This window comes from Pimephales promelas, chromosome 3, assembly GCF_988280905.1.
Source record: "Pimephales promelas chromosome 3, fPimPro1.hap1.1, whole genome shotgun sequence".
NCBI classification, from domain to species: Eukaryota; Metazoa; Chordata; class Actinopteri; order Cypriniformes; family Leuciscidae; genus Pimephales; species Pimephales promelas.
The window spans coordinates 32,632,557-32,660,291 of record NC_142771.1 but is presented as its reverse complement, the minus strand read 5'-3'; the positions used below and the strand labels follow the sequence as shown (position 1 = coordinate 32,660,291).

The window sequence follows — 27,735 nt, the reverse complement described above, 5'->3', positions numbered from 1 at the left end:
AACAGGTTGCTGTGCCCTCTTTGCGACAACTGTAACCGACAGAGCCTCAGAAACACATTATATCCTCTCACATTCCCACATGGATACTGTACAGCGCTGGTCAAGACAAGTCAAGCTTAGTGTCCTCAGTCCCTTTCACTGTCTTCAACTCCTTAATCTTTGCTGTTGACAAAGTTTAACTTTAAATATTCCTCACAGTTTCTTTATGATTGCCCTCTGTATGGGGAAAATTGTGGTGTAAACAAACACCTACATGTTTTAAATAGTAGGCTATATTTCCTATTCAGTTGCAGTTTGTTTTCCACGTTACTGAATTATTTAATATTAATCAAAGTAATGCAACATAATATATCCAGTACAATATGAGTAAAAGGAACACAATTCTGGTTTGATAAAGACCTTGGCGTGCGTAGGCCTATACATAAAATGGTATAAACCGTGTTTTAAACATTATTTTGATTGTCGTGCCCTAGTGAGTAGAGTAGTCTGATGGTGAACAATAAAGTAATATGACTCGTTCGAGGCTGAGGACACCCCTAATACATTAACACCAATACAGTAGCTACCAGAAAGTACCTGAACGAGACCGCTGCTGGGCTGTGACGTCACGGCGCACCGCCGCCCTGCAGTGTCAGTGATTTTAGAAAAGCTCTCGAGGACGAGACGGCCCACCAACACACCACTATCACTACCGGAATCCACCAGACTTGTTCAAACTGCACGGGCTAAAAGAAAACCGCTGAGTCAACGAGAACACGCGAAAACGCTACGGATTTGCGGTTCCCGACGAACTCTGGCTCGGTCGCGCGCATCTGCTGCTGCTGTCCTGTAGCATCGGGCTCGCGCTAGAAAGCGGTCGTTGCAACGGATGAACTTCAAATCAATATAGACACACAAAAAATAAATAAACAAGCTAAAGTATCTCGCCTTCGCATATTTAGCTATCGGAACAGAGCGTCATTGCCTGGGTGGAGTTGCAGTGCATCGTTCAATTATGCATGAAGAAGCGGTAGAGGCTAGCGCACTAGCAGCGCGAGCTAACCTCTGTCCTGTATTATGACAGTGATCTGCGTGCCTACAGCGTTTGATCACGCGCGGCAGTCAAGCGCGTTTGATGCTGATGCTGGACAGGACCTCCTGTAGAAATTAACTTTTGCCCGTCGTTTTATTGACATGGCAAACGGTTAACGTTAGCCTCGACAGGCCTAGTAGTTAGCCACCGTGTTAGCTAACGTAGTAGAAATCATTTCACTGGATTATAGGGAGCGTGCAAACCCAAACGGTTTGTTTAGTAGCGAGTAATACCGCCAGTGAGTTCAATGTGTTATAGATGCGGAGTGAGTAGACGTCTGACACCCAGCTACAAGTTAATAACCGGCTGCTAGGTTGCTGTCAACTTCACATAACTGGTTTTTAATATCTGAAAAAAGTGGCAGGCGTGAGCGCTTCACAATGCATCTTCTCAAGGCAAATTCGGGTTGTGCCACTGAAGCAAACACTTGGATAATAGAGGCACTGCCTCCAGCTAGCTAGCCCTTTGAGAAGTACCATGCCAGATCTCGAGTCGATTTTATGCTCTAAATAAGCAGTCAGCGTTTACACTCGATTATCACCGAGAGAGGGGATGCCCTAAACACTTCAAGCATGTCCAGCAAAGCTTCGGGTAAAGAGAAGAAGCCCGGCTTCAGCAAGAAGCTGTTCCGCCGGGGCTCGGTGCGCTCCGTGGGGAGTTTCATGAGCAGAGTCCTGAAGACTCTGTCCACACTCTCGCATTTCAGCTCGGAGCTGCACGCGCCCGTGGGCGACAAGGACGATGGGGGGTTCACAGCCTTCAAGAAAGAAGGCAAGGGGTCCGTCGCGTCGGACGAGAGCGACTGCGGGGGGTTTCTGTCCGGGGACAAAATCCCTGGAGTGTCCGGGTTGAAAAACCACGGCAATACGTGTTTCATGAACGCTATTCTGCAGTGCCTGAGCAACACGGAGCTGTTCGCGGAGTATCTGGCGCTGGAGCAGTATCGAGGCGATCAGACGGAGGATGAGGAGAAACCCAAGACGAACGGGGTCGTGCAGAGGAAGGGCGGTCAGGACAAAGGAGAGGTGACCGAGCAGCTGTCGGGGTTGGTCCGAGCCCTGTGGACTTTTGAGTACACACCTCAGCACAGTCGGGACTTCAAAGTAAGTTCACGCGAAGGATTATTCGTTCACACACACCCCTGGGAATATTTGACATATCTGGTAAACAATTCATAAAGTGACAGTCGTCTCTTTGCTCTGTGGAAGTCAAATCTTTTCAATGAATCATGTCACCTCAAAAATGAAAATTGAGTTATTTTGCCGTAATTAATATTTAAATGTTTCATCCCTGCACATGTACATGCACTTTAACTCTTGGTAAAACTTTGTGATGGTCAATTTTGAACATTTTGTTGACTATAAGTAACTGCAACACGTCAACTAACTCGTTTAAGTATTAGTACACTGCTTAATATCTGCCAACTTTTGTGTTTTGATGTTCTCCCAACCGACATTCTATAAGCTATAAGTCTTAACCTACCAGTCTACTAATTATTATGGTTATTTTTAATTCATTTGCACTGTAATCATGGTATAACTTTGTTTTGATGGTCAATTTTGAAATCCTGTTGACTATAAGTAACTTTGCAATTATGTGTCAACTAGCTCAGAGTATTAGTAGTATCTGCCAACATTTTATTTTTTGAAGGTTTGCCAACAGACATCCTTGCTATAAGTAACTGAGTTTGTAACTACTTATTTTCTTAACCCTACCAGTCTACTGATACTCCATCAACACTCTGAGAGTTGGTAAACATACAGTGTTACTTAAAGTCAACAGAATGTGTTCAAGTGAAACCATTATCTTTAATCAAAATACCTACCTTCTACTCCCCTTTAGAATGACTTTTCTTCTCTAGCCCTGTCCCAAATGGCACTTTTCATGTGAACTTGCAGTCTTGTAGACTTAAAGGACAACTCCAGCGCAAAATGAACCTTTGGTCTAATAAAACATCGGTACCTAGTCAACCGTTCGCTGAGATTTGTTTTCATGATAATCGAATGTAAAGAGTTTTATCCCTAAAAACTGTTTAGCGTATAACGCCAGTAAATAGGGCATAGAGTAATGAAAAATCGCTAGTTAATACCACTAACAAGGCTCAAAATAGCCCCACACTAACACAGTAACATAATGAGGGTCCCGACATGCAAAACGAAGCATTGGGAACTTTGTAAGTGTAAAGACCGTTTAATAAGAAGATATTTTATAAAGTATACAGGTAGGAGCCATCTTTGGAAAACAGTCTCGACAAATCGAACCACAAATGCGGTGCTTTGACTGGTCGAGACTGTTTTCCAAAGATGGCTCCTTCCTGTATACGAGAAGTGGACTGTCTTTATAAAATAACTCATTCATTACTATATGCCCTATATACTAGTGTTATACACTTAACAGTTTTTAGAGATACAACTCTTTACATTCGATTATCATGAAAACAAATCTCAGAGAACGCCTAGGTACCAATGTGTTATTAGACCAAAGGTTCATTTTATACTTCGGCTGATGCACACTTTTGCTGACCCCGCAAGCTCCGCGACAGACTTCTACCCAACAGTCAAAGCGGCGTTACATCACAAAAGTGTACACTCAGAGGAAGTTCCATTTGGGACAGGGCCTCTGATGAAGTGTTTACGAGTGTAAGGGCGGGACAGCCATTCACTCACTTAAGATCGCAGCAAAGCAAACCATAACCATCCAATCAATTCCCAATGTCCAAAATCAAGGATTTTTTGTGTGTTTGAGAAGCATTTTCACTTGGATACATGTCACAATAGGGAAGAAAAGAGTATTTCAATTTCCGGTTCATGCCAGCTTAAAAAAGAAAAGAAAAAAAAAATGGTTCAAAACAAGTCATTCATGACGGAATCAGTTTGAGCTTTTTGGAGTAAATACCTTCAATACATCAATAAGCCGAGGATGTTTGTTTCGTAATTTACAGATAACCGATTATATGACGGGTGAGTTTGTTTTGAACTTGTTCTTATTCTCAGAAAGAAAGCATTCAAAAGAAGTGATTAATGGAAATGTTTAACTTCTCATTACTAATGTCTGTAACCACACAAAAAAATAATTTGAGTGTGACCCAGGTTTGTTAGCCAATCAGCACGCTTGTAGGTGTTTGAACACTCAGTGATTATCTTTGCATCACACTTGGTTGGTTACAGGTCAGCTTCAAAGATTCGCCTTGGTGTAAATAGTTTCTCATATCACACTTTACAAGTACAAGCAAGCCATGAAAAAAGTTTGCATGTGAGTTTTGTTTTGCTTTGGGCTCTGTGGCCTGGTGATGTTTTGTAGCTCATACTAGAGGGAAAAAAAACACCCCGATTCTATTCAGAGGACAACTAACTAAGCAAAAAAATGCCATTTGACGCAGACGTTATTAACATGCCCAAAAAGTAAGAGGGAATTCTAGCTTCTATTGTAAATCAGGGAGATCTTTGTTACATTAGAGCAGACTACTTGCATAAAATGCTTATAAATACAAGTTTATCCCAATATTTCTTATGATATACAATGTTCAGTTATGTAATCAAAGCTCTTCAATTGAGGACCAAAACAATGCAATGCAAAAAAATGTTGACTGAGATGAACAGTACAAACAAACATTGCTCAAAAGACTGATGTATCATATTTGATATGCATAAATCTTTTTGTTAATGGATAATCAATCAATCTATATTGCTTCAGTCCAGTAAGTGTTCATCTTGAAATATTAATAACAATATAAGTTGTTCTAACATTTACTTTTATAAACCCAATTAAAGAGTTTACAGCAAAAGTACCCCAACCTTAAGGTGGTCATTTTTACAATTATACTAAAAGACCTTTTCTTGAAAAAACTAAATAGATTGTGTACAAACGTTTTTTCAGCAAAGCCTTGATCATGTTGAGATGGATGAATTTCTAAGGTGTCTAAATTCATCGATCACACATGATGCAGTATAGGCTTTATAGGGTTAAAAACATTACAGTAGGTAAACCCCTAAAAAGCTCAGCTGTCAACACTGACTGGAACTGTTCCAGATCTGTTCTTGCTTCTAGAGATCAGAAACATTCATGCCGCCTCGTTCCAAACCTGACTAACACTGTGTGTGTTTGGTAGAATGCTGTGGCCAAGAGTGCCATGCAGTACCGGGGAAATGCACAGCACGACGCCCAGGAGTTCCTTCTCTGGCTGCTGGACCGTGTCCATGAAGACCTCAACCATCTTGTACACCCTAACATCATAGCCTCTATAAAGGTATTGCTGACGTCAGAGTGAAATGACTGAATGTTTTGCTGGTGCATAGCTACTTAGTTTAAGGATGTTGTAGTTTTCTCTTCTTAAATGAGTCATTCACTTAAAAAAACAAACTTTTGCTAATAATTTACTCACCCCCATGTCATCCAAGATGTCCATGTCTTTCTTTCTTCAGTCGAAAAGAAAGTCATTTTTTGATGAAAACATTCCAGGATTTTTCTCTATATTGGACTTCATTGGGAACCAAACGGTTCAAGGCCCAAATGAGTTTCAGTGCAGCTTCAAAGGACTTTAAATGACACCAGACGATGAATAAGGGTCTTATCTAGAGAAACGATTGCTCATTTCAAAAATAAATAACAAAGTTTAAGTTTTATAAGCTCAAATGCTCGCCTTGCTCTGTTCTGTGATGCACGTTCGTGACTCTCCTGTTCAAACTTGTTCATCAAAATTCAATGAACGAAATGACTCGAAAAAAAGATTCGTTCATTTTGATGAACGAGTTTGAACAGGAGAGTCACGAACGCGCATCACAGAACAGAGCAAGGCGAGCATTTGAGCTTATAAAACTTAAAACTTTGTTGCTTATTTTTGGAATGAGCGATCGTTTCGCTTGATAAGACCCTAATTCATCGTCTGGAATCGTTTAAAGCCCTTTGAAGCTGCACTGAAACTCTCATTTGGACCTTGAATCGTTTGGTGCCCAATGAAGTCCATTATGGAGAAAAATCCTCGAGTGTTTTCATCAAAAACCAAAAATCGCTAGTTAATACCACTAACAAGGCTCAAAATAGCCCCATACTAACACGGTTATATAATGAGGGTCCCTACATGCGAAATGAAGCATTGAGAACTTTGTAAGTGTACAGACCGTTTAATAAGAAGATATTTTATAAAGAGTTCACTTCGTGTATACACAGCAGGAGCCATCTTTGGAAAACAGTCTCGACAAGTCGAACCACGAACGATGTGCCAAGTGAGCCTAACTGTATGAAGTTCAGCGAACTTCTGAACTGTATGAACGGCGTTCGTAGTTCGACTTGTCGAGACTGTTTTCTCCTGCCTGTATACACGAAGTGGACTGTCTTTATAAAGTATCTTCTTATTAAACATTCTGTACACTTACAAAGTTCTCAATGCTTCGGTTTGCATGTATGGACCCTCAACTGTGTTAGTGTGGGGCTATTTTGAGCCTTGTTAGTGGTATAAACTAGCAATGTCTTTTTATGCCCTCATATACAAGCATATACGCTAAACAGTTTTAGAGATAAAATTCTTCACATTCGATTATCATGAAAACAAATCTCAGAGAATGGTCGACTAGGTACCAATGTTTTATTAGACCAAAGGTTCATTTTGCGCCAGAGATCTCCTTTAAGGTCAGCTGAATTTGGAAACCGTTAACCACTCTTGCTGTTTACAAAGGTTGCACAGAAGGGGCATTGTATTGGCAGGTCCATAAAAGCTTGAGATTGCAATCGTTTTAAATGGCAGAACAGGAGAAGAGCCAAACGTGGCTGGATTTATAGGGCCATTCTATCCTGGAATGACAGCTAGGAGTTAAAAGAGTTAAATTCTGCATTATATCAAACACGTGGGACATTAAGTCACATCCTCCAGCCTGTTTGGAGGAGGGCTCGTTTGGTTTCTTTTTACAGCCTGTGGTGTCCTGGTCAGGGTCAGCCACTTGCATCCTCGCATGAGGTCTTCAGCTTGTCTGATTGATTTAGATGTATGTTGTGGTTTCTAAGAGTTTGTGCCAAGGAAAAGGAGGCTGACAGTTTCCTGGCTGATGGACTGCACTGCCCTGGAGAGTCAGATGCTTAGCTGGAATCTTAAACTTATAAGAGAATGTCAGTCTCTCAGATTACCAATCACTTACACTGTCTTGGGGATTTATTTATTTACTCAAGTTCTTCCTTTATAGTGCGGCATAATCATATGCATGCACCTTTACTCTGACGGTTGACGACAGTCCTTCTGTGTGCTTAGATTGAGTAGATATTAAAGGGATAGTTCACTTTGAAATTAATTTTTGATATGTTTTAGCTTACCTCAAGGACATCCAAGATGTAGGTGTCTTTATTTCCACAGTATTTTCAATTTTGATATTTTTAGGTCAAACCGTTCTTGTCTGTCAGTCATATAATGGAGGTCTATGGGGTCCACCTAAAAGAGCATGCACAGAGAAGTCCAAATTAAACATGATTTAATGACGCGTAAATGTAAGTACACATTGATGGCCTAAGACACGAAATGAGCGGTTTGTGTGAGAACACGAACAGTATTTATACCGTTTTTACCTCTTGTTACCAGTCGTCGAACTGATCTGAATCAGATGTTCAACTGAACCATCTCCAAAGTTACGCCGGAAGTGATCTCTTGCGCGTCTACGTCACGCATTGTTTACTCGGAGATTTCGGAAGTTTTACCTTTCACTAAACATATTCAGATATATCGGAACTTCCGAAATTAAAAAAAAATAACTTCCTAATTAACTTCCTAATTTTTTGTTAATTAACAAAAAATTAACTTCCTTTCTGCAGTGTGGCCTTTATGAAGTTATTTATGTTAATTCTTAATTTTATTGATCCTAAATGTTTTTATACATTTTTTTATATATCTTTGTGTGATGTTCTGTACATCGCGGCTTTAAAATATTAATTTTATTTTAATACTTTAATACTTCATTTTACAGTGCATGCACTTTCAATGTACTTGGTATACTTGCCAAGAAAGTACTGAATAATATAAGGTATCTACATGGTTTAAGATTAAGTTTAGGAGTATGTTTAAGACTAGTACCATTTATTGTAATTACTACAACAATTATACAGTATGTACATGCATAACAGAACTGTAAAATAAAGTGCTTCCTACTTTGGTCACTGGTAAGAGAATATGAGCTTAACTCCCAAACAAAATATTCAAGACGCCACTGTCCGTTTCTGTTTAAACGGGACATTTTGAGACTTACAACTAAGTAAATACGGCATTTACTTAGTTGTAAGTCTCGAAATGTCCCGGTTCAGTTGAACATGATGCATCATATGCAAATATGGTGTGCATAATATTCAGTAGTTGACCACCTTCCTGTTTTTCTTACTGGTATTAGTATTGTGAACGCTTCTCATGTTTGTCACCATAGCCACCTATAGAGGAAGATGATGGAGCATTAGAGGGACCCTCACCTCCTCTTTCTGCCGGCTCATTTGTCCAAGAGCTGTTTCAAGCTCAGTACAGGTATGATCATTCATTTCTGTCTGTCGACTTGACTTAAATAATTGTCTTGGTTTGAATCCCTCACTGTGACCTCTGTTGATTCCAGATCCTCGCTTACCTGTCCCCACTGTCAGAAACAGAGCAACACTTTCGATCCTTTTCTTTGCATCTCCCTCCCGATTCCATTACCTCACTCACGGTAAGTACTCATGTCAGAGAGACCCTGATTTTAATTTCTTTGCTCTGTTTTTTCATTACTGCAACATGTTTCATCTGTAGTGGGGACATTGACCTACGTCATTTCTTTTATTAATGATGTGACTGATCATCAGGGGAAGGATGACTATGAAGAAATGTATTCGGACATCTCTGCAAAGTTTAGATTAAGCGTTTGATTTCCTGACTGATGTCTGCTATGGACTTTCAGTTCGCATTCAGATACAGCTAATGGCTTCATTTAACTTATCCTCACCAACAATGAAACATGTTGTTGTTGCCTTGACTAATCTGTATAATGGATAAACGACCGATTAAAATATGTGTTTTAAAGAATTATGTTACGCTCACTAAAGCTGCATTTATTTGCTTTAAAAAATACAGTAAAAACCGTAACGATACAGTTTAAAAGTAACTTTTTAATAAAATTTTAACTCAAATTTGTTCCTGTGATCAATTACTCTTCAGTGTCACATGATCCTCCAGAAATCATTCTAATATGTGGATTTGCTGCTTAAGAAACATTTATTATTTATCATCAATGTTGAAAACGGTTGTGCTGCTTAATATTTGTTAGATAAATTTTTAAAAAAAAAATTTTGTGAATAGAGAGTTTAAAATAACAGCATTAATTTCAAATAGAAATATTTTGTTACATTATGTCTGTACCGTCACGTTTGTTCATTTTTATGAATCCTATTCCTTGCTGAATAAACATATTAATAAAAATAATTAAATAAATAAACCTTAAAATGGAAGTTTTTGGAGCAAGGGAAGTGGAGGGTTTAAAATCAGAGGTGTGAATCTCATATTTTTGTTAAAGGGCTTTAGAAAAGCTATTGCTGTTATTCACTTGAGTGAAGTTTGTTCCATGTCAAATAGTATGTTATATATATATATATATATATACATACACATATTAGGGCTGTCAGTTAAACGCGTTATTAACGGTGTTCACGCCAACCCATTTTAACGGCGTCAATTTTTTATCACGCGATTAATGGTCTTTTTGTAATAGCAAACTTTGTAGTTTTTTTTCCACATACTATTGCAACAGGATGCGGCATGTGCTGCGCTATGAAACCCATTCATTTCAATGGCTTGCACCCGCGCGAGGACGTTTTTGTTGCTTCGTCGACCAAAGCGCAAGCGGATCTAGCTAGACCGGAAACAAAACAACAGGCACGATGCCACACACGCACTCGTTTGGGCTTGCGAGTCGGCCAAATAGTTGGTAAACGTTACATTTTGAGTGGATGACGAGCGCGAGATGCTGAAATGGAGGCCAATAAGGATGCTGAATGGAAAGTTTACTTTTAAAAGTTTCCAAATGGTTCCATTGACAAGACCAAAGTGATCTGTGTGTTTTGTCGTTGTGAACTGAGCTATCATCATCGCAGCACGTTTAGTCTAAAACACCACTTGATGATGGCCAAGCACACACACACACACACGCACACACAGATGATGAGAATTCTCCGCCCCCTCATCAATATCAGGACCTTGTCAGTATTTCTTTCACCCTTTTATTGATAGACAGTGTTACATTGAGCGATTATTTTTGCTCCAAGTGAGAATGTTAGTGTGAAATTGAACACAGAATATGGCAATGTTGTTTTCAATTAAAAAAAAAAAAACATTTGCACAAAACAAGCCAATCCACTTTTCCCTGTTGATAAGAACATTACAATGAGAAAAAAATAATGGGACAAAAAGAAATCAAGTGACATTTAGAATAAATAAATATGTGCGATTAATCGCGAGTTAACTATGACATTAATGCAATTAATCGCGAGTTCGCGATTAAATATTTGAATCGTTGAATATATATATACACTCACCGGCCACTTTATTAGGTACCCCATGCTAGTAACGGGTTGGACCCCCTTTTGCCTTCAGAACTGCCTCAATTATTCGTGGCATAGATTCAACAAGGTGCTGGAAGCATTCCTCAGGGAGTTTGGTCCATATTGACATGATGGCATCACACAGTTGCCGCAGATTTGTCGGCTGCACATCCATGATGCGAATCTCCCGTTCCACCACATCCCAAAGATGCTCTATTGGATTGAGATCTGGTGACTGTGGAGGCCATTTGAGTACAGCAAACTCATTGTCATGTTCAAGAAACCAGTCTGAGATGATTCCAGCTTTATGACATAGCGCATTATCCTGCTGAAAGTAGCCATCAAAAGTTGGGTACATTGTAGTCAAAAAGGGATGGACATGGTCAGAAACAATACACAGGCAGGCTGTGGCATTGCAACGATGCTCAATTGGTACCAAGGGGCCCAAAGAGTGCCAAGAAAATATTCCCCACACCATGACACCACCACCACCAGCCTGAACCGTTGATACAAGGCAGGATGGATCCATGCTTTCATGTTATAGACGCCAAATTCTGACCCTACCATCCGAATGTCGCAGCAGAAATCGAGACTCACCAGACCAGGCAACGTTTTTCCAATCTTCTATTGTCCAATTTCGATGAGCTTGTGCAAATTGTAGCCTCAGTTTCCTGTTCTTAGCTGAAAGGAGTGGCACCCGGTGTGGTCTTCTGCTGCTGTAGCCCATCTGCCTCAAAGTTCGACGTACTGTGCGTTCAGAGATGCTCTTCTGCCCACCTTGGTTGTAACGGGTGGTTATTTGAGTCACTGTTGCCCTTCTATCAGCTCGAACCAGTCTGGCCATTCTCCTCTGACCTCTGGCATCAACAAGGCATTTCCGCCCACAGAACTGCCGCTCACTGGATGTTTTTTCTTTTTCGGACCATTCTCTGTAAACCTAGAGATGGTTGTGCGTGAAAATCCCAGTAGATTAGCAGTTTCTGAAATACTCAGACCAGCCCTTCTGGCACCAACAATCATGCCACGTTCAAAGTCACTCAAATCACCTTTCTTCCCCATACTGATGCTCGGTTTGAACTGCAGGAGATTGTCTTGACCATGTCTACATGCCTAAATGCACTGAGTTGCCGCCATGTGATTGGCTGCTTAGAAATTAAGTGTTAACGAGCAGTTGGACAGGTGTACCTAATAAAGTGGCCGGTGAGTGTATATTAGGTGTGTAACGGTACACAGAAGTCAGTCACTGTTGCAGGTGGCTACGTACCAACTGGAAAAATCATCACAAAAATGTATTGAAAGCAGATAGGCTTCTAGCAAGCTCTTGCCTGCCATGTTGTTTTGGGTTTGTGCATAGATCGTCTCTTCTTCTGGTGCTCTTTTTCCAGTTGTGGAGGTTGGCAATCAGTCTTAAACCAATTGGTTAAACAAATTTTTTGTAGAAACTGACAGCATACCAAAGATATGACATAGATGTCTGTTTTTTTTTAAGTGCTCAAGTTTTTCCTTTTTCTCAAAATATTCCTTCATAAAATACAAAAGTTCTGAAGTTGCCATTTTCTCTTTGATTTAGGTTCTAAAAATATACCTTTTCCCTTCAAATTATTATCCAGTTCTGCTTCTCTCCTGAGATGCAGTGATGCTATTTTTAAGAGGCCAGTGAAGTGGATGATCAAGGAGAGCACTTGGTTTAATCCAGAGGCATTTTTTAAGTTGCTGAATTTATTAGGACACTTTAATGATAAAAGGCAGCGTACTATTAGAAGACAGTGATTTACAGCCCACCTGCCCCTCATAGTACATCAGAGATGATGAACCAGTGAATAATAGTCCCAGGGAGAGAAGATTAGCGGGGCAGGATTCACTTCACATCATTATTTTGTAAAACCCTGCCGGTGATTTCATGTCATCCCTAATCCAAGAAGTTCTACATCATAAAGAGGAGTCGGGGGTATTTTGACCCTTCCACCCACAGTAGCTTTCTGCACTGTCGGCGTCTCTCCACTCTGAAAAACATTAGTGCAGAGAGAGTAGATTTAGAGCTTATGCTCTGCCAGCATGAAGAATGACCGATCCGAGAAAGAGGAAATTTCATCTTAGTTCAACGATGTGCAACTTAAGCGCTGACTTATTGTTGCCCTGGTCGTCACAGTCTGTGGGAGTAGATTTCATTCGCCCTCTCCTTTATTCTGTTTATCTATGCTTCGCAATTGCTGTTATCTCTGTGTATTATTTCATAGGCCATTTATTCCCTACCCTTCCTTGATATGCCACTTCACGTGGGAAGATCTTAATGAAGAGTTGTTGATTTAGCCAGTAAGTGTTCGTCTTCTGGGGCCACTGCACACTGCGTTTTCCTCTTTAGAGACGAGTTTGCTTCCTAATGCATTTGGAGAGGTGATCAAGCATCATTAAAGCAATGCTAAATGCTTTCAGTCATTACAGACTGCTAAATGCATTAAAAAAGTCTGCAAGTAGTGCATTACGGTGTATCTGCTTGGATTTTAAAGTAATGGGCTTTTTTTCTTCTTTGTAATGTTTTTTTTTATCTAAACCCTCACTTAAATTACATTCTAGACGATGCTTTCAGGTAAGAATATAATAGCATTACTTTTTAAAAAGATCGTTCACCCAAAAATGCTAATTCTGTCATCATTCACTCGCACTCATGTCGTTCCAAACTCATACGTCTTTCAATTATCTTTTAAAGGAATTAAGAAATGTTTAATAAACCCTATTTTTAATTTCTGTCCCTTCATTGAATGTCCATTCCACCTGTAGTGTTACAAATTTATTATATGTTTAATATAGGTTCCAGTTCAATAGTAAATAAAAGGCAAAAGTCTGGTAGACCGAATTTAGCATTTGAGGTATAAATGAGCAAGAGATTCTGCCAGTCCTGGTCAGATTACTGAGACTCTTTGTCTTTAATGGCTGGCTCAGTTTGAATAGTTATGCTGATTGGATTAGGATTGGTAACACACTCAGGCTAAGGGCAGGTTTCTAAACCTGTATACTTCATTTACATGCTTTGTTTCAGAGTGTCTCCCCCTCGATGTAACTCCTCGCCATTAAGCTCTATAATAAAGTGAAGGTATGGGTGATACAATCAGGCTGATTGGATTACCATCTATACATGACACTGTTATGCTTACTTGCGCTGCACATGTTGCACTTGTATTTCAAACAATTCAAAACCATCATGGGAAACGGTGCTAATCTGAAGTGGCTCCGCTAAAGGAAATAATCCATTATTTATCAGCTTCAATATATATCGGCCACATTTTCTCATCGGCTGATAACGATAACATTAAAAATGAACATGTATATCGGCCAATACCCATATGGTGACCAATATATCGTGCATCCCTTGTTAGGTGGTGATGTGTATTAATGATTAAAGATCTGGGTTGGCAACCAAAAAACTGTAGGTTTGAACTTTTCATGGTGCAATCCATGAATTTTCATTACCGTGCCCTTGTTTGCTCTAGGCTGGCTATCTGTGCACCAAAAGTTGGATTAATTTGTTTCATCACTTGACATTCCTCAGGCCTCTGTATGTGACCGTGGTTTATCAAGGCAAGTACTCTCACTGCATGAGGATTGGTGTGGCCGTGCCACTCAACAGCACTGTGTCCAGACTGAGAGAGGCCGTATCGCGTGAGACCAAGATCCCACCAGACCAGGTGCAGTTTCCACAGGTTTTTTGCACAGTACCGACGTGCGATTTGCATCATTCAAAGATCTTTACTGTTTCCCTGAATACAATATTGATTATCCATTAAAATTGAGGTGTGGGCACTGATGGAGGGCTACAGTAATTGCTGTTTGTGTGTTCGTCTTCCCATATAATGTCATCAACCAAAGCCGTTTCCTGTTTGTTTGCCTTATGTCTGTGCAGTTTGTCCTGACTGAAATGTATTACGACGGTTTCCACCGCTCCTTTTGTGACGATGACGACGATCTTGATATCATTCAAGAGAGTGACTCAGTCTTTGCTTTTGAAACTCCTGAGACTTTTAGATTAGAAAACATTCGCTCTAAAAGAGGTACTTTTTCATGCATTGCACTTTGGTTAAAGCCCAAAGTATACGTCAGTTTTGACGCAAACACTTTGCGTAGGCCTACAGCTAAACACGTATTCAAAATATTCTCAGTTTCGTAGCAAGCGCAAACATAGCTGGTTAACGCATGCTTATTAGAACATTTCATCTTTATTCAGTGTTGGTCTGTGCTATTTCTCTCCAGAAGTTATTACTGATGAAAATGTCTTTATTAATTTTGTGTGTATCTCTTAAGCCCTTTACACAATCACTCTTCAACGTTGTCGTTTATTGTTGTTCCATCTCCAAGAGTTTGTTGTTTCGTCTCAGTTTTTTTTTTTTTTTTTTCAACAGTAAAAACGGGCCAGGCCAGTGTAATTTAACAGTCGAAAGTTAGTCTGTTAGTTTGGACCAACTAATTGGCGTAAAAATAATTAATGGCAATTTTGTGAGCTGAGCATACGAAGAACGTGCGGTTAGAAAAATCAGGCCGTGCTGATGACAATATTTTTGGGACTCATGCTGTACGCATACCCTAGTGTACACGTAAAAACCGAAGAATACTTTGGGCTTAAGAAAAACTGTATAGTCATGTTAAATAATCCTAATCATAACCAATCAACCTTTATTGAAACATAACTAATAATAAACTAAAGATAGTCCTTTGTCTTTGAAACATAGGAACTAACTTAGCTTAGATCTCTTCTTACTAGTTCTGTCTCTTTGGTTTTAAACGATGTAAGTAACTTTTTTTTTTTTTGAACGATTTCCAGGGAGCCTCCTTGCAAATTTGAATCAAAACAATTTGAAATACGGAGCGGAGACCAGCCGAACACCATCTTTCATGCAGGGTGCAATGAATCCAGCATCACCCAACAAAAACACTGGATGTGAGAAAATGATTCTGCTGATCTGTAACAGAGCTTGCACTGGCCATCAAGGACGGAGGTAAAAGCAGCAGCCGAAAACATTCAAAAACCCTGATTATTGTCTTTCCCTCATGCTAACGCTTTAGTTGAATTTCCATTATATTTGACACAACATCTTAAGGCCAATTTATACTTCTGCGTCGAGGGTACGCCATAGTGTACGGCGTAGGCGACGCCGTCGTGAGCATTTATACTTCTGGGTTCAGGTCTTGGTTGCTCTGCAGTACTGCTCCGAAACGCTAGTTGGCGGCGGAAGGTTTTAATGTTGCACTGTGTTTAGATTCCTCGCGGCTAGGTTACTACAAGCAATGGCGACTAAAAGAGAGTGGATCATGTTGCAATTGGAGCTTATTGAGGTGGAAAAACAGTTAATTTTAGTGAAATTACCAAAACTAAAAGGCAAAAACGAGAGAAGAAATCGGAGGAGATGGTACGTGCGTAAATGCGTAGGAAGAAATGCGATGCTACCAAGCCGACCAATCACAGACCTTGCGGTCCGCGTTGTTGCGACGTGTAGTTACATTTTTAAGGAGGTGCACGTCAGGCTACGGCGAAGGGTACGCATCTGTGCGTATGCTACGCCGTACCTACTGCGCACACCCTATGCTGAAGTATAAATTGGCCTTTACATGGAGAATGTCTTAATGTATCCAAAAACCTCCTGAAAATATTAGACTAAGTGGAATATCTGTTTGTTGCAGGTTTGGTCTTCCATTCGTACTGTATCTAGAGCGCAGTGTGACATGGGATGTCTTGCAGAAAGAAATTCTGGAGAAAATGCGTCATCTACTAAGGCCAGGGGTTTACATTCAGGTCAGTGATACTCCTGCTGGTGTTGAAATACAGCTATTTATTTGTTTTAATTGACGTTAGTCTGGTGGGATCAGTCCAAATTAATAATTTTTGTCTTGAATAAAACTTGCACTAATAAAGTGGATTGATTATTTTAGGTGGGACCTTTTAGTCTGCGTGTGGTTGGAGTGGTTGGAATCACATATCTCTTGCCACAAGAGGAGCAGCCACTATGTCACCCCACTGTGGAAAGGTTTGTTATGCATGACCATGGTGTTGTGTGAACTTAAATTTTAAAAATGTAAAAAACATGTACATTGTTTCATCAGTTTTTCCGCTGGCTACATGTGCAGCCAGCAAATACTCAGTACTTTTAATAAAGCGCTATTAACTACACACCTCCCAAAGACATCACATTAATCGAGATGTTTTAATAAGCATAGATTAAAAGTTCATAACCGCTTTAGTGTTGCAGGCAGGGTGATTATTAGATGAAACAAATGTAATAAAAAAAGGCTGCTTCATTTTGGATACTGAATCATCTGTTGAAAGGATAGTTCAGCCAAGCATAAAAATCATTTTTACTGCTATTGTAGTGATCCCTGACTTGGGGATGTTTGGCTTAGACAGGCACTTGAGTGGCAAAGCTAGCACTCATTGCTTTAGCATGTAATGATTGAAGCACTTCATCAGAAACTCTACTGGCGTTTGACCATATTCTTAATATTTATGAAACGTACGTAATAGCATTTCAAATAATCAAAATGTGGTTGTGCTGAAGATCAACAAATTTCATTGGCTATGTCATCTGTATCACTAATTTGATAAATCCTGTTCCCTCAATCTCTCCTTTGTAGAGCATATAAATCCTGTGGACCAGGAGGACCTCCTCATGTTAAAATTGTAGTGGAATGGGACAAAGAGACCAAGGAATAGTAAGTAAAACCAAGCCATAATTAATACTATTCTGTAGTTTTTATATAGTCAGGGCTCCAGACTAACTTTTCCACTGGTTGCACTGGTGCTACCAACTTTCTCAGTTGGTTGCACCAGCATATGATTTGGTCGCACCTTTTTTTTTTTTTTGCCATGGGATTAATCAATGCATGCTGATGAATAGTGGTTTTAATGGACCAAAGCTAGCAAAGGCTTTCTGGGTTGCAGCATAAATACCTGTAATATATTAATTATCATTGCCAAATTTCAGGCTTTTAATTGATGTTGGACTGTAATTTTAATCTGTAATTTTACGCATTTTACATTTGAATTATATACAATCTATTTACATTTGAATCATAATCTATCAATCAATCAATCCTTTCTAACTTTTAAAAATCATTAAACATTCAAATGTATGCATTACATTTTAAAAGATTAGAGTATTATAATAAGCTAATACAGATTTTTCTTTATCTATGTTTATAGTTGTAACAAAAATCATAAATCTCACTCTCCTTACCTTCTGCATTTTATACAAATGTCATTTTCCTCAGTCGAGCGATTACTCTCATCTAACCGCTGAAAAGACGTAGGAAGGGGCACATTTTCATTTTTATACGACTTAATTTGTGAATTCGTAATTGGTGCGTTCCACCATCAGTGTGCAATGCGCGTGATGTCTATGTTTGTCAATAAATAAACTGTTTGCGGAAGAACACTGTAGCCGGAGCTAGCCTACTTCTCTCCATTAATGTCTATGGCGAGTCACGCAGGCACTGGGCGACTTCGCATCCGAGTCGACCCCGGGATAAAATAGTCTGAATATAAATACTTAATACCGTAGAGATTCAGGATAAGTCAAAAACACGGTTTGGAAAATGGATTCATGATGTAGCCTACTCATTCATTTTAAACATAAATTACAGACTGCATCAGCTGATACAACGGCGCTCTGTTGCGCGAGCGTCCACTCGCAGATATGCGACCACATAGAATTTTAACTCGCACATTCTTAAAAAATGGTCGCGGTCTGGAACCCTGATATAGTGGACCCCCAATATATAAACCATAATTTGAAAAATGAATGAGTCATTAAAATGGATACGGGTTTCCCAAACTAGGATTCGCAAACTTTGGAGGTTCGTGAGGGAACTGCAGCCCAACTGCACACAACTGAATGTGTGCGCTCGTTTGTTTTTTATTCAACACGCGTGCATGTATTAAACATTCTCTGGCAGACTATTGGAAAAATATCTTGCAGAGACAAAATAAATATGTTGAAGTCATAGGATAGGAAGTCATGCTTTGTCTCCAGTGTTTGTTCTGATTCCCGCAGTTTGTTTGGACACACTGAGGAAGAGTACATCCCTGATGCTGAGAGTGTGTATCTGCACAGAGAGCAGCACCATCAGCCGCAGGCCTGCACCCTCGCTCAGTGCTTCCAGCTCTACACCAAAGAGGAGCAGGTAAAAGTCTGGATGAGTGCACACTCAAGGGACAGTTCGCGCTAAAGTAAAAATTCTGTCGTTATGCACTCAACATCATGTCTTCCAAACCCGTATGACTTTATTCTGTTGAACTCAAAAGGAGAAGTTACTAAACTACTCCATAGAAAGAAAATGAAAGGAGAACAAGGCTGTCAAATGAGATTGTTTGTGAATAGCAACTTAAGGGTGTGTTTACACTTGTAGTTTGCCTTTTTATGATGTATATTTTGCAATGGAACTTAGGGGTTCACCCAAAAATGTAATTACTCACCCTCATGTTGTTCCAACCCCGTAAAACTTTTGTTCATCTTCGGAACACAAATTAAGATATTTTTGATATACTATACTATTTTGATATGATATACTATTTTGATTCAAGTCTTCATTTTCTTCTCTGTGGGCCTCGAGGGAGTTCACGTAGTGTAATAGGGCAGCGCTTCTGTGTTTTATGTCATATAACATAGGCTCACTATTGGCCGACGCTGGTCATGTGTGTTGTGATGTGTTAGCCTATGTTCTGACATACAACACAGAAGTGCTGCGCTCTTAAGGCCAATTTATACTTCTGCGTAGGATGCGCGCAGTAGGTACGGCGTAGCATATGCACAGAAGCGTCCCATTGCGCGTACCCTTCGCCGTCGCCTGACGCGCACCTCCTCAAAAATCGCCTACGTGCGTAGCCAACGCCGCACATTACGGCGTACCCTCGACGCAGAAGTATAAATTGGCCTTTACACTACGTAAACACTCACACAGGCCCACATAGAAGAAAATTAATAGTTGAATAAAGTCGTTATTTTTTGTATTTATTTTTTTTGCGCACAAAAAATATTCGTCGTTTGAAACTTATGGTTGAACCATTGTAGTCACTTGGACTATTTTAACAATGTTTTTAATAACTTTTCTGGGCCGGCAAGTTTCAATAACAAAGAAGCCTATGGAGGAGTGATCTAATCAAAAATATCTTAATTTGTGTTCCGAAGATGAACGAAAGTCTGACAGGGTTGGAACAACATGAGGGTGAGTAAGTACTGACGGAATTAAAATTTTTTTGGTGAACTAACCCTTTAACGAACATTTTAAAACAATACTGTGTGGTGGGCTAAATGCACTTGTATGTGCATACATACGATGGTATTTTTTACTAGCTGAGAACTTATGAAGAGCTTATAAAATGTGTAAAGGATTCAAAACAGCACCAGGAATTCCTCCGCTGCACACAAACTGAAGATCTGCTACAAGGAGATGGCGGTTCTGATGCCTCTACCGAACTGTAATGGGCAACGTAGCGCTTATGACAAGAAAAATAAGGTGTACCCTGCATCCTGTCCTTTTTAGGATCGCATCTTGTGACATCATGCCCTATTTTTTGTTTGTTTTTGTCTTTGGTCCATGTAGCATTCATTTCCAGTCAAACTGCATCAAAGTTTTTTGGAAGTGATTGTTTGGTGCGCATTAATGGACCAAACACACCAGAGTTAATTTGAACTGAACCAAACCTGCCAGTTGTGAACACACCCTAGAGCAGCCATTCTGCTAAAACTCTCCTTTTGTGTTCACGGAAGAAAGGTTTTGATCGATATGAGGGTGAGTAAATGATGACAGAATTTTGATTGTTGGATGAACTGTTTTTTTTAAAAGAGATATCACACAAGAGTTATTTCCACTTCTCTAAAGCTGCCTTTGTGGACACATATGTCAAGGTTTCTCTATTTCTGCTGTCAGTGCTGTTTTAAAATTGCTAGTTTTTTTGCAAACACGTCTGTAACCTTGGAATTGGTCCACAAAGCGTATAAATATACACTGTGGTTAGCCAGAGCTGGCCTCGGGCAATTATGAAAGGGTTTGGAACTGGCTGAGCTTTAAGGAAAATGAAGAAACGGCCAGATTTGTAAAATGTAAAACCCTTCTGACTGATTTTGTTTATGTCTGCTTCCTGTATGCCTTCCAGTTGGCCCCAGATGATGCCTGGCGCTGCCCTCATTGCAGGCAGCTGCAACAGGGTCGGATCAAACTCAGCCTGTGGACCCTGCCTGATGTTCTCATTTTGCATCTCAAGAGGTTTAGACAGGTGCTGGTTCACTAATCACCTGCGCTAATGGTGCTGCCAACATGCATTGCAAATGTGTAAAGTTTAGACTAGACTAGTACTTAAAGGTTCATATCCCACTAGGGGGCGATCCATTGGTTATCATGAATATCTACCATGAGAAATATATGTGTTGGCATTCCTATTCAATATCTTTGGATAAATGTGTGTGCTAAATTACTGCCAACTTACTAATATGTGTGCCTTGTGTTTTCAAGGAAGGGGATAGGAGGGTTAAGATGCAAAACATGGTGAGGTTTCCTTTGATTGGGATGGATATGGCACCCCATGTGGTGAAGAGAAGCCAGAGCAGCTGGAGCTTACCCTCACACTGGTCACCATGGAGACGACCTTACGGACTTGGCCGAAACCCAGACGATTACCTTTATGACCTCTATGCTGTGTGTAACCATCACGGAAACATGCATGGAGGGCATTACACGGGTAACACCCTAAAGAGAACTAGGAACTTCAGTGTAGTATTGTATTAACTGCTTGATTGGTGGATTTGATATTTCATTGCCTTTTTTTACTCTTAACAGCGTACTGTAAGAACTCCATTGATGGGCAGTGGTATTGCTTTGATGACAGTGAGGTTCAGCCTATAGCTGATGAGGATGTCTGTCAGCAGACTGCATACATTTTGTTCTATCAAAGGAGGACAACTATTCCCTCCTGGTCGGCAAACAGCTCTGTTGCAGGTGAGTCCTCCTGTTCCTTGTTAAGTTTTGGGTTGACACAGTTTGCTGACTCATTTGTCTTGTTCATTTAGAAGGCTTGTGAAGGTGCTGTTTTATTTCCACTTCGTGGGACCTTATTATTGGACAAATTGATTAATTCAGGTGTGCCTGACCTCAGTAGTCACGGCAACAATAATCAGACCCACCTGAATTAATCAAGTTTGGCCATGACCAATAATGGCAAACAGGAAACAAGGAGCTGGCTTAAGTTCAGTAAGTAGGGAAGCTGTGCATAAAGCCAATTTAAGACATAACCGACTATGTTTATCTGGATATTCCACACATTTTGACATTATTGTGCAGCTATCTGACCATTCGATCACAATAAAGTGCAAATGAGAATGTAATTTGCAGTTTGTTTATATCTATGTATTCATCTTGGCAGTGGATGCGAAGTTACCTTTTATTACAGCCTTTGTGTTTCATAAATCTCTGACCCATCGTCTTCTTCCTTGTCTAATTTTCTGTCGCTCTAAATACGTAATCTGGTACCATTGAACCGATTGGCTATGAGCTACATACAGGCGCATTTGATAGACATTCGTAGCACCCAATAATACGGTTCTGGGCATTCGTAAATGGTACAATGATACGTAGTCTGGCGTTAGCCAGGCTAGCGCTCAACATCGACCCCTCCCCCTCTTTATTTTCTCATTCAGGCATGTTTCTGTTTTGCTCTTATGTGTTTATAACTTTTAGTAAATATACAAATAGATACTGCGAAATAAACTATATAGTAAAATCTCTTACGATAGACACTTTATTCTGTGGTCATGATGTATACTGTCACACTGCCCAGCCCTACTAACCCCTAACCTAAACTTGTTTGGGGAAAAAAAAAACATCACATGGCGTATGGCAATAACTGCCATGTGACCAACAACTCAAGTCAAGTCAAATATATTTATATAGCGCTTTTCACAGATTGTATCAAAGCTGCTTCACAGTATCAATCAAGACAACATAACTGTGTTTGTTTATTCATGAAAAAAAACAATCAAGATTGGTAGAGCTGATCAATGGTATGATGGGTCATTTAATTTAAATATCCCCAACTGAGCAAGCCAAAGGCAACAGTGGCAAGGAATCAAAAAACTCCATCAAGTGACCCGATGGTGTCCTAAAACTCCAAAAACAAAACAACTATCTATTTCAGTAGTCAACAACCCTGATGGCCACAGTGGTCAGTCAATAGGTTAGCCCATCACGACATATGAAAAGTACCGTATCAAAACAGCCCATTTAATTCTACGAGTCAGAGAGTGAACAGAAAACATACTTTTCTGGAAAAAAGTAACAAGAAATTTGGAATACATTTTTTCGGGGGTAAAAATACAATTGTACAACAGTGCAAAACATGGCCCTCTAAATGAAAATCCTTGTTTTTTGAATCCTTGGATGTGATCTCAGGCTCCACCAGCTCATCTTTATGTGAACACTGGGTTAACCGGCTTCCAGGCAGCAGGCCGCCCAGCCTGGCCTCTGGAGCCTCCTCAAGACGCACATCTCTGATCTCATTGGCAGAGTCAGTGGAGTTTCCCGGTGATCGGAGTGAAGACGATGGTGAGAAACATCGTTATGCCTCTTCACATGGATGTTTATCTTTCTGGTGTCTTTTCAAGTCTTTTGAAGCCAAGTAGTATCATATTTTGCCCTCATCTTCCTTGTCCTCTTATTCTGTGTTTTGTGCCAGTGTTTTACTCTTGCCTTTCTTTATTATGTCTTCTCTCTCTCTTGTAGCTTTAGCGCTTACTAACACAGGATCTCCCGCCTTGCTCAGTTAAGACAAAACTGCATGCCAATGCTCTTTTCATTCCGTCTGTTACCTGCGCATTAGTTTAAATCTCTCTGTCCTTTTTGTTAAGGAGGATTTTCAACGCGGCCCTTCGTGAGAAGCATTCAGCGGCAGAGCTTGTCCTCTAGATCGTCGGTTACCAGTCCTCTGGCTTTCAGTGAAAACGGGATGAAACCTTCCTGGTCTCTGTCAGCAAAACTACAAATGAGGTCCAATTCGCCCTCGCGATTGTCTTTGGACTCGCGCTCCTCGCCTCCTCTAGAGAGGATAGGAGAAGCTTGTGACGACAAAGTGTCCACGTCTTGCTTCGGTGGCTACAGCAGACATGAGCGTCAGCCCAGCAGTAAGGCCCCGCTGGCCATGATGGAGGGTAATGGCGATGACGGCAATGGGAAAATGATCCTAGACGAGACCTATTGTAGAGCTCCGACCCAGACTGACAGGAAGAGCTCTAAAGGTGAGCCCATTGACAACAACAACCAGATCAATGCCGTGGACCAGAATACTCTCGGAGTGCGCTCCAAAGAGCAGAAGCATAAGAGCTCTGGGTCGGAGAAGAAAGCAGAAGGGTCTTCCAGCAAGAAGAGCTCCACCAAGACCAAGGGAGAGCAAGAAAAGTCCTCCAAGAAGCGCCACAGCACCTCTTCTGTAACGAAATCTCCATCCTCCCAAGTGTCTTCCAACCCTCAAGCAAAGGGCACCAAAGCGACCAATCTAAAAGAGAAGAGCGATTCTCCCAAGAGTACCAAGGGTACACCTTCAGGAACGCCCTCCAGAAAGAAAGAGTCCTTGCAGGCCCACGAGTCTCCGGTGTCAGGAGGCACAAAAGGGAAGCAGTCCCTTGCTAACACTCCCCAATCCTCTGCCTCTCCATCGCCCACATCCAAGAAGAGCTCCTCGGTGGCTGAGAAAAACTCTGGGTCTGGCAAGAAGAAGCTGGTGGAGAGAGGCTCCAGCAAGGACTTGGCTCACACCAGTCCCCTTGCAGAGAAGGCGAGAGTCAGTGGTAGCCCACGGACACCCCAAACTAGAACTGTTGAAGGAAGGAGGCCAGTGAGAAGCTCCAGCAGTAGTTCCTCAGTCACCAGCCTGCGCTCCCCAAGCGTCTCCTCAAGAGACCTCCGCCGCAGCAGCAAATCCGAGGACAAGGGACTCTCGTTTTTCAAGAGCGCGCTTCGGCAGAAAGAGACTCGGCGGTCGGCCGATCTGGGCAAGACCACGATTCTCGCCAAGAAGGCCGTCGAGAGGAGTGCCAAGTCCTGCAGCCAGAACAAACTCAACGCTGACGAGGGGGAAGGCTCGGCAAACTCTTCCCTGCAGGTCTCTCCCGAGCCGCGCTCCAGCAAGGCCGCTTCCGATGAGAAAGAGTCCTCGAAGACCTCCACTCCCATCAAGCGCTCTCTCTTACCAGTAGGCAAGTCCAAGTCTTCCAATTCCGAGACTAGTCTTCAGTCTCCCATCAATGGGAAAAGGCCTCTTGAAAAGGTGGCGTCCTCTAGAAAGCTTTCTTCCAGCATGCAATCCTCTGCACGGCCAACACAGACGCCTCAGTGAAATTTGAATAGCAGTTCCATTATTTTCTGTAATGCAGCTATTTTTTGATGTGCCTAAGAAGAATATAAAGTATATAGTATATACCTGTATTTTACTTTTCTCAAAGAAAATATGTAAATTATCAGAAAGCGCCTTTCTATCCTGCCATGGAACCAAATCGTTGCCTCTGGCAAGGTATGGTAAATGAATCTACTACTGTTCATGACTCTGAATAGGAATGTTTTAACTTAGCACTTTGTATATATATTTTTTTTCTCCCTCAAATAATGCTTAGGACGACATGTACGATACTTTTTATCTTGGTACCATTCCTTTTTCTTTGGACAAGTCACTTACGATCAAATTAGATTCTTGCGTTATTCCTTGGAGTACTGTACCAATTCGCTCCACATCTACACTTGGTGCTATTTACAGGCCAGTGTTCCCCTGGCACTGATACGGTATGAGATCGAGAAGAGTAACATCATGAAACCTGGCCCGAATTTGAAGCTGTAGACTTCATCAGTGAACAATCTCATTGGTACCTCTCAAAGGCTGCTCTCTATCCTTTTATACACGAGAGCTACAAGTTACAAGTGTTCAAGTAGCATTACTGCCCTTAGAAATGTGCCGATCGCTGAATTGTTGCTGTGTGAATGTTATCTCTCGATTGGTTAAATTAGTGGAGGACAATCTTTAAACTCAATCTATTTAGTTTATTCCAGCAAAATGCTGTGTGATCTCTTTATCTGAATATTAATGGAGGCAGTGTAAGCCCTGCATGAAATTGTTTTGTATATCTTTGTTTTTATAATGAGATTTTGAAAGCCACATAATCATACTTGAACCATTTCATGCCCGCCAAATCCAATGCCGATATATGTGAGCAGTTTTCGTTTGGGCTTGAGTGAGCTGGAGTTGAACCCTGCAAAGGTTTTTATCTCCATATTTATCTGTGGACAACCAGTGCAATAGTTTTCAACACTTTGTAGGAGAACAGATATATTGACATTCTCTATTCTGGAATGTTGGTGTTTTTGAGAGAAAAAAAAAATATTTAAAAGATAAATACTGTGCGTATGCAATAGTAATGAAAAACATTTAATCAATGTAAAACAAGACTTTTCAGGATTGTAATGCCCCGCCACGATAAGGGGGTTTCATTTTTAAATCTTTTTTTTTTTGTGCCAAGAGTTTTGTGATTTAATACCCAGTTGAAATGGCTCTGCAGATAGGTCGGTTTATTTTGCATACCTGTCAACGGCATAAATATATTTCCATCTCGAGTAAGCTCAGACAAGTTCATTTGGACTAATTCAAAATGTTATATATGACAGGAGAAATATAAGGTTAAACAAGTCATTATTGTGACATTAGCATAATGGTGTCATTACATCGGCCACTGTTCAGCTTGCTGCCCTGTAATTAAAACATTAATCCAAGTGATGCTGATGCCACTGTCGAACCGTTCTCATTTTCATGCTGCTTTTCGGTCTCAAAAACCCTTCCCTTTTAGCACACTATATCTTAAAATAGATACTTAGCAATGAACCTAATGTGTAGCACGCTTTTTTTTTTTTTTTTTTTTTTTTTTTTGCTGTGACAGGCCCATATAATGTGTGCACTGAAAAAGTATTTGTACAAAGCAGTATTGCATGATTACATTGACGCATGCACTTAACTATGCAAGTGACTGTTGCTAAACAAGACGAGTCTGGTTATCAATGTCTGCTTTTTTAAAAAACAAATGAAAACGGTATAAATTTTCAGTTTTTTATTGCTTTTTTGCACACTTGTCGAATTTTTGATTTCATAAATATTGTAGTATAAGAGCGTAAATTAGCTTTAGCCATATGTATTCAACAATTTGCAATTTGCATTGCATTTTCATGCTATTTTTTTTTTCATGTATACACTATCTTTTTTATTATTATTAATACTGTTATTTGAATTCATAAGCTGTTCTTTTGGGTATGACCTCCTTGTTTCCATGTGATGAATTTATTTTTGTGTATTTTATTTTTCTTTTTTTTTCACATTTCGCTGGCGCAATGTGTTCTGGTCATGCTTTCACGTGTATTTTGTAGGGAGTATTGTATCTAATATTGACCTTTATCGTCAGCATTCATTCAGTGCACACAATTCCTGCATCGCTTGCAATGCTGATAGACTAAACACTACATTAATTTTGTCTTCATGTCATTCCATCTCTTAAGTTGTGAATTTCTCAGACCATGAATTCATAGAAGTGCTATTACCCTCTCCAAGTCTTATTGTATATGGGATATTTTCGATGGCTGAAGTGCTAATATGACTTGTTCTTATCAAGCGTTTGGATAGGACGGATGACTTTATCGTTATTATGAAGCTGTATCAGTCTTATGACATGATATTCTTGCTCTTGGTTTACACACTGGAATGATTTATCTCAGCCCAGAGCAGTTTTTATGTATTGTTCACAAACTTGGACCCGCTTTGGTGGGCTTATAACTGGGCTGTCATCATTTTATTATACAAATGTCAGTCTAGGTCAACCAGAAGAGGAAAATAATAATAAACCATGTAAATGTTTGGTTGCATGAGACTGTCAAATGCTTTTTGTTAATTTATTTGTATGTTTTGTTATGTGTATGCACTTTTTTATTTTATTATTATTTTTATTTTTTTAAGAATGCATTTCTTTTGAAGAATCATTTGTATTCATAACATTTATCTCCCCGATGTAAGTTGGCGGTTGAATTATGATTAAAAAACAGACCTGTATTAGAGGTCTAATCTCAAATATGTA

At 40.2% G+C, this 27,735-nt stretch overlaps 1 protein-coding gene across 3 annotated transcripts; it reads left to right on the top strand.

Moving 5' to 3' along the window:
• Positions 1-587: 587 nt before the first annotated feature.
• usp31 (ubiquitin specific peptidase 31) lies at positions 588-27,735 on the top strand. Of its 3 annotated transcripts, none has more exons than XM_089128753.1 (17): positions 588-2,175; positions 5,181-5,318; positions 8,467-8,561; positions 8,647-8,739; positions 14,151-14,286; positions 14,502-14,649; positions 15,417-15,591; positions 16,274-16,385; positions 16,523-16,617; positions 17,222-17,299; positions 18,640-18,769; positions 20,742-20,861; positions 21,098-21,323; positions 21,422-21,580; positions 23,030-23,182; positions 23,360-23,398; positions 23,488-27,735. In XM_089128753.1, exons 1-17 carry the CDS (start codon positions 1,645-1,647, stop codon positions 24,966-24,968), a joined length of 3,909 nt encoding a protein of 1,302 aa, XP_088984879.1. In that variant the 5' UTR covers positions 588-1,644; the 3' UTR covers positions 24,969-27,735. The 3 variants fall into 3 exon arrangements, with proteins under 3 accessions (XP_088984879.1, XP_039543004.1, XP_039543005.1); XM_039687070.2 differs by having other exon boundaries at positions 23,485-27,735; XM_039687071.2 differs by lacking the exon at positions 23,360-23,398 and having other exon boundaries at positions 23,485-27,735.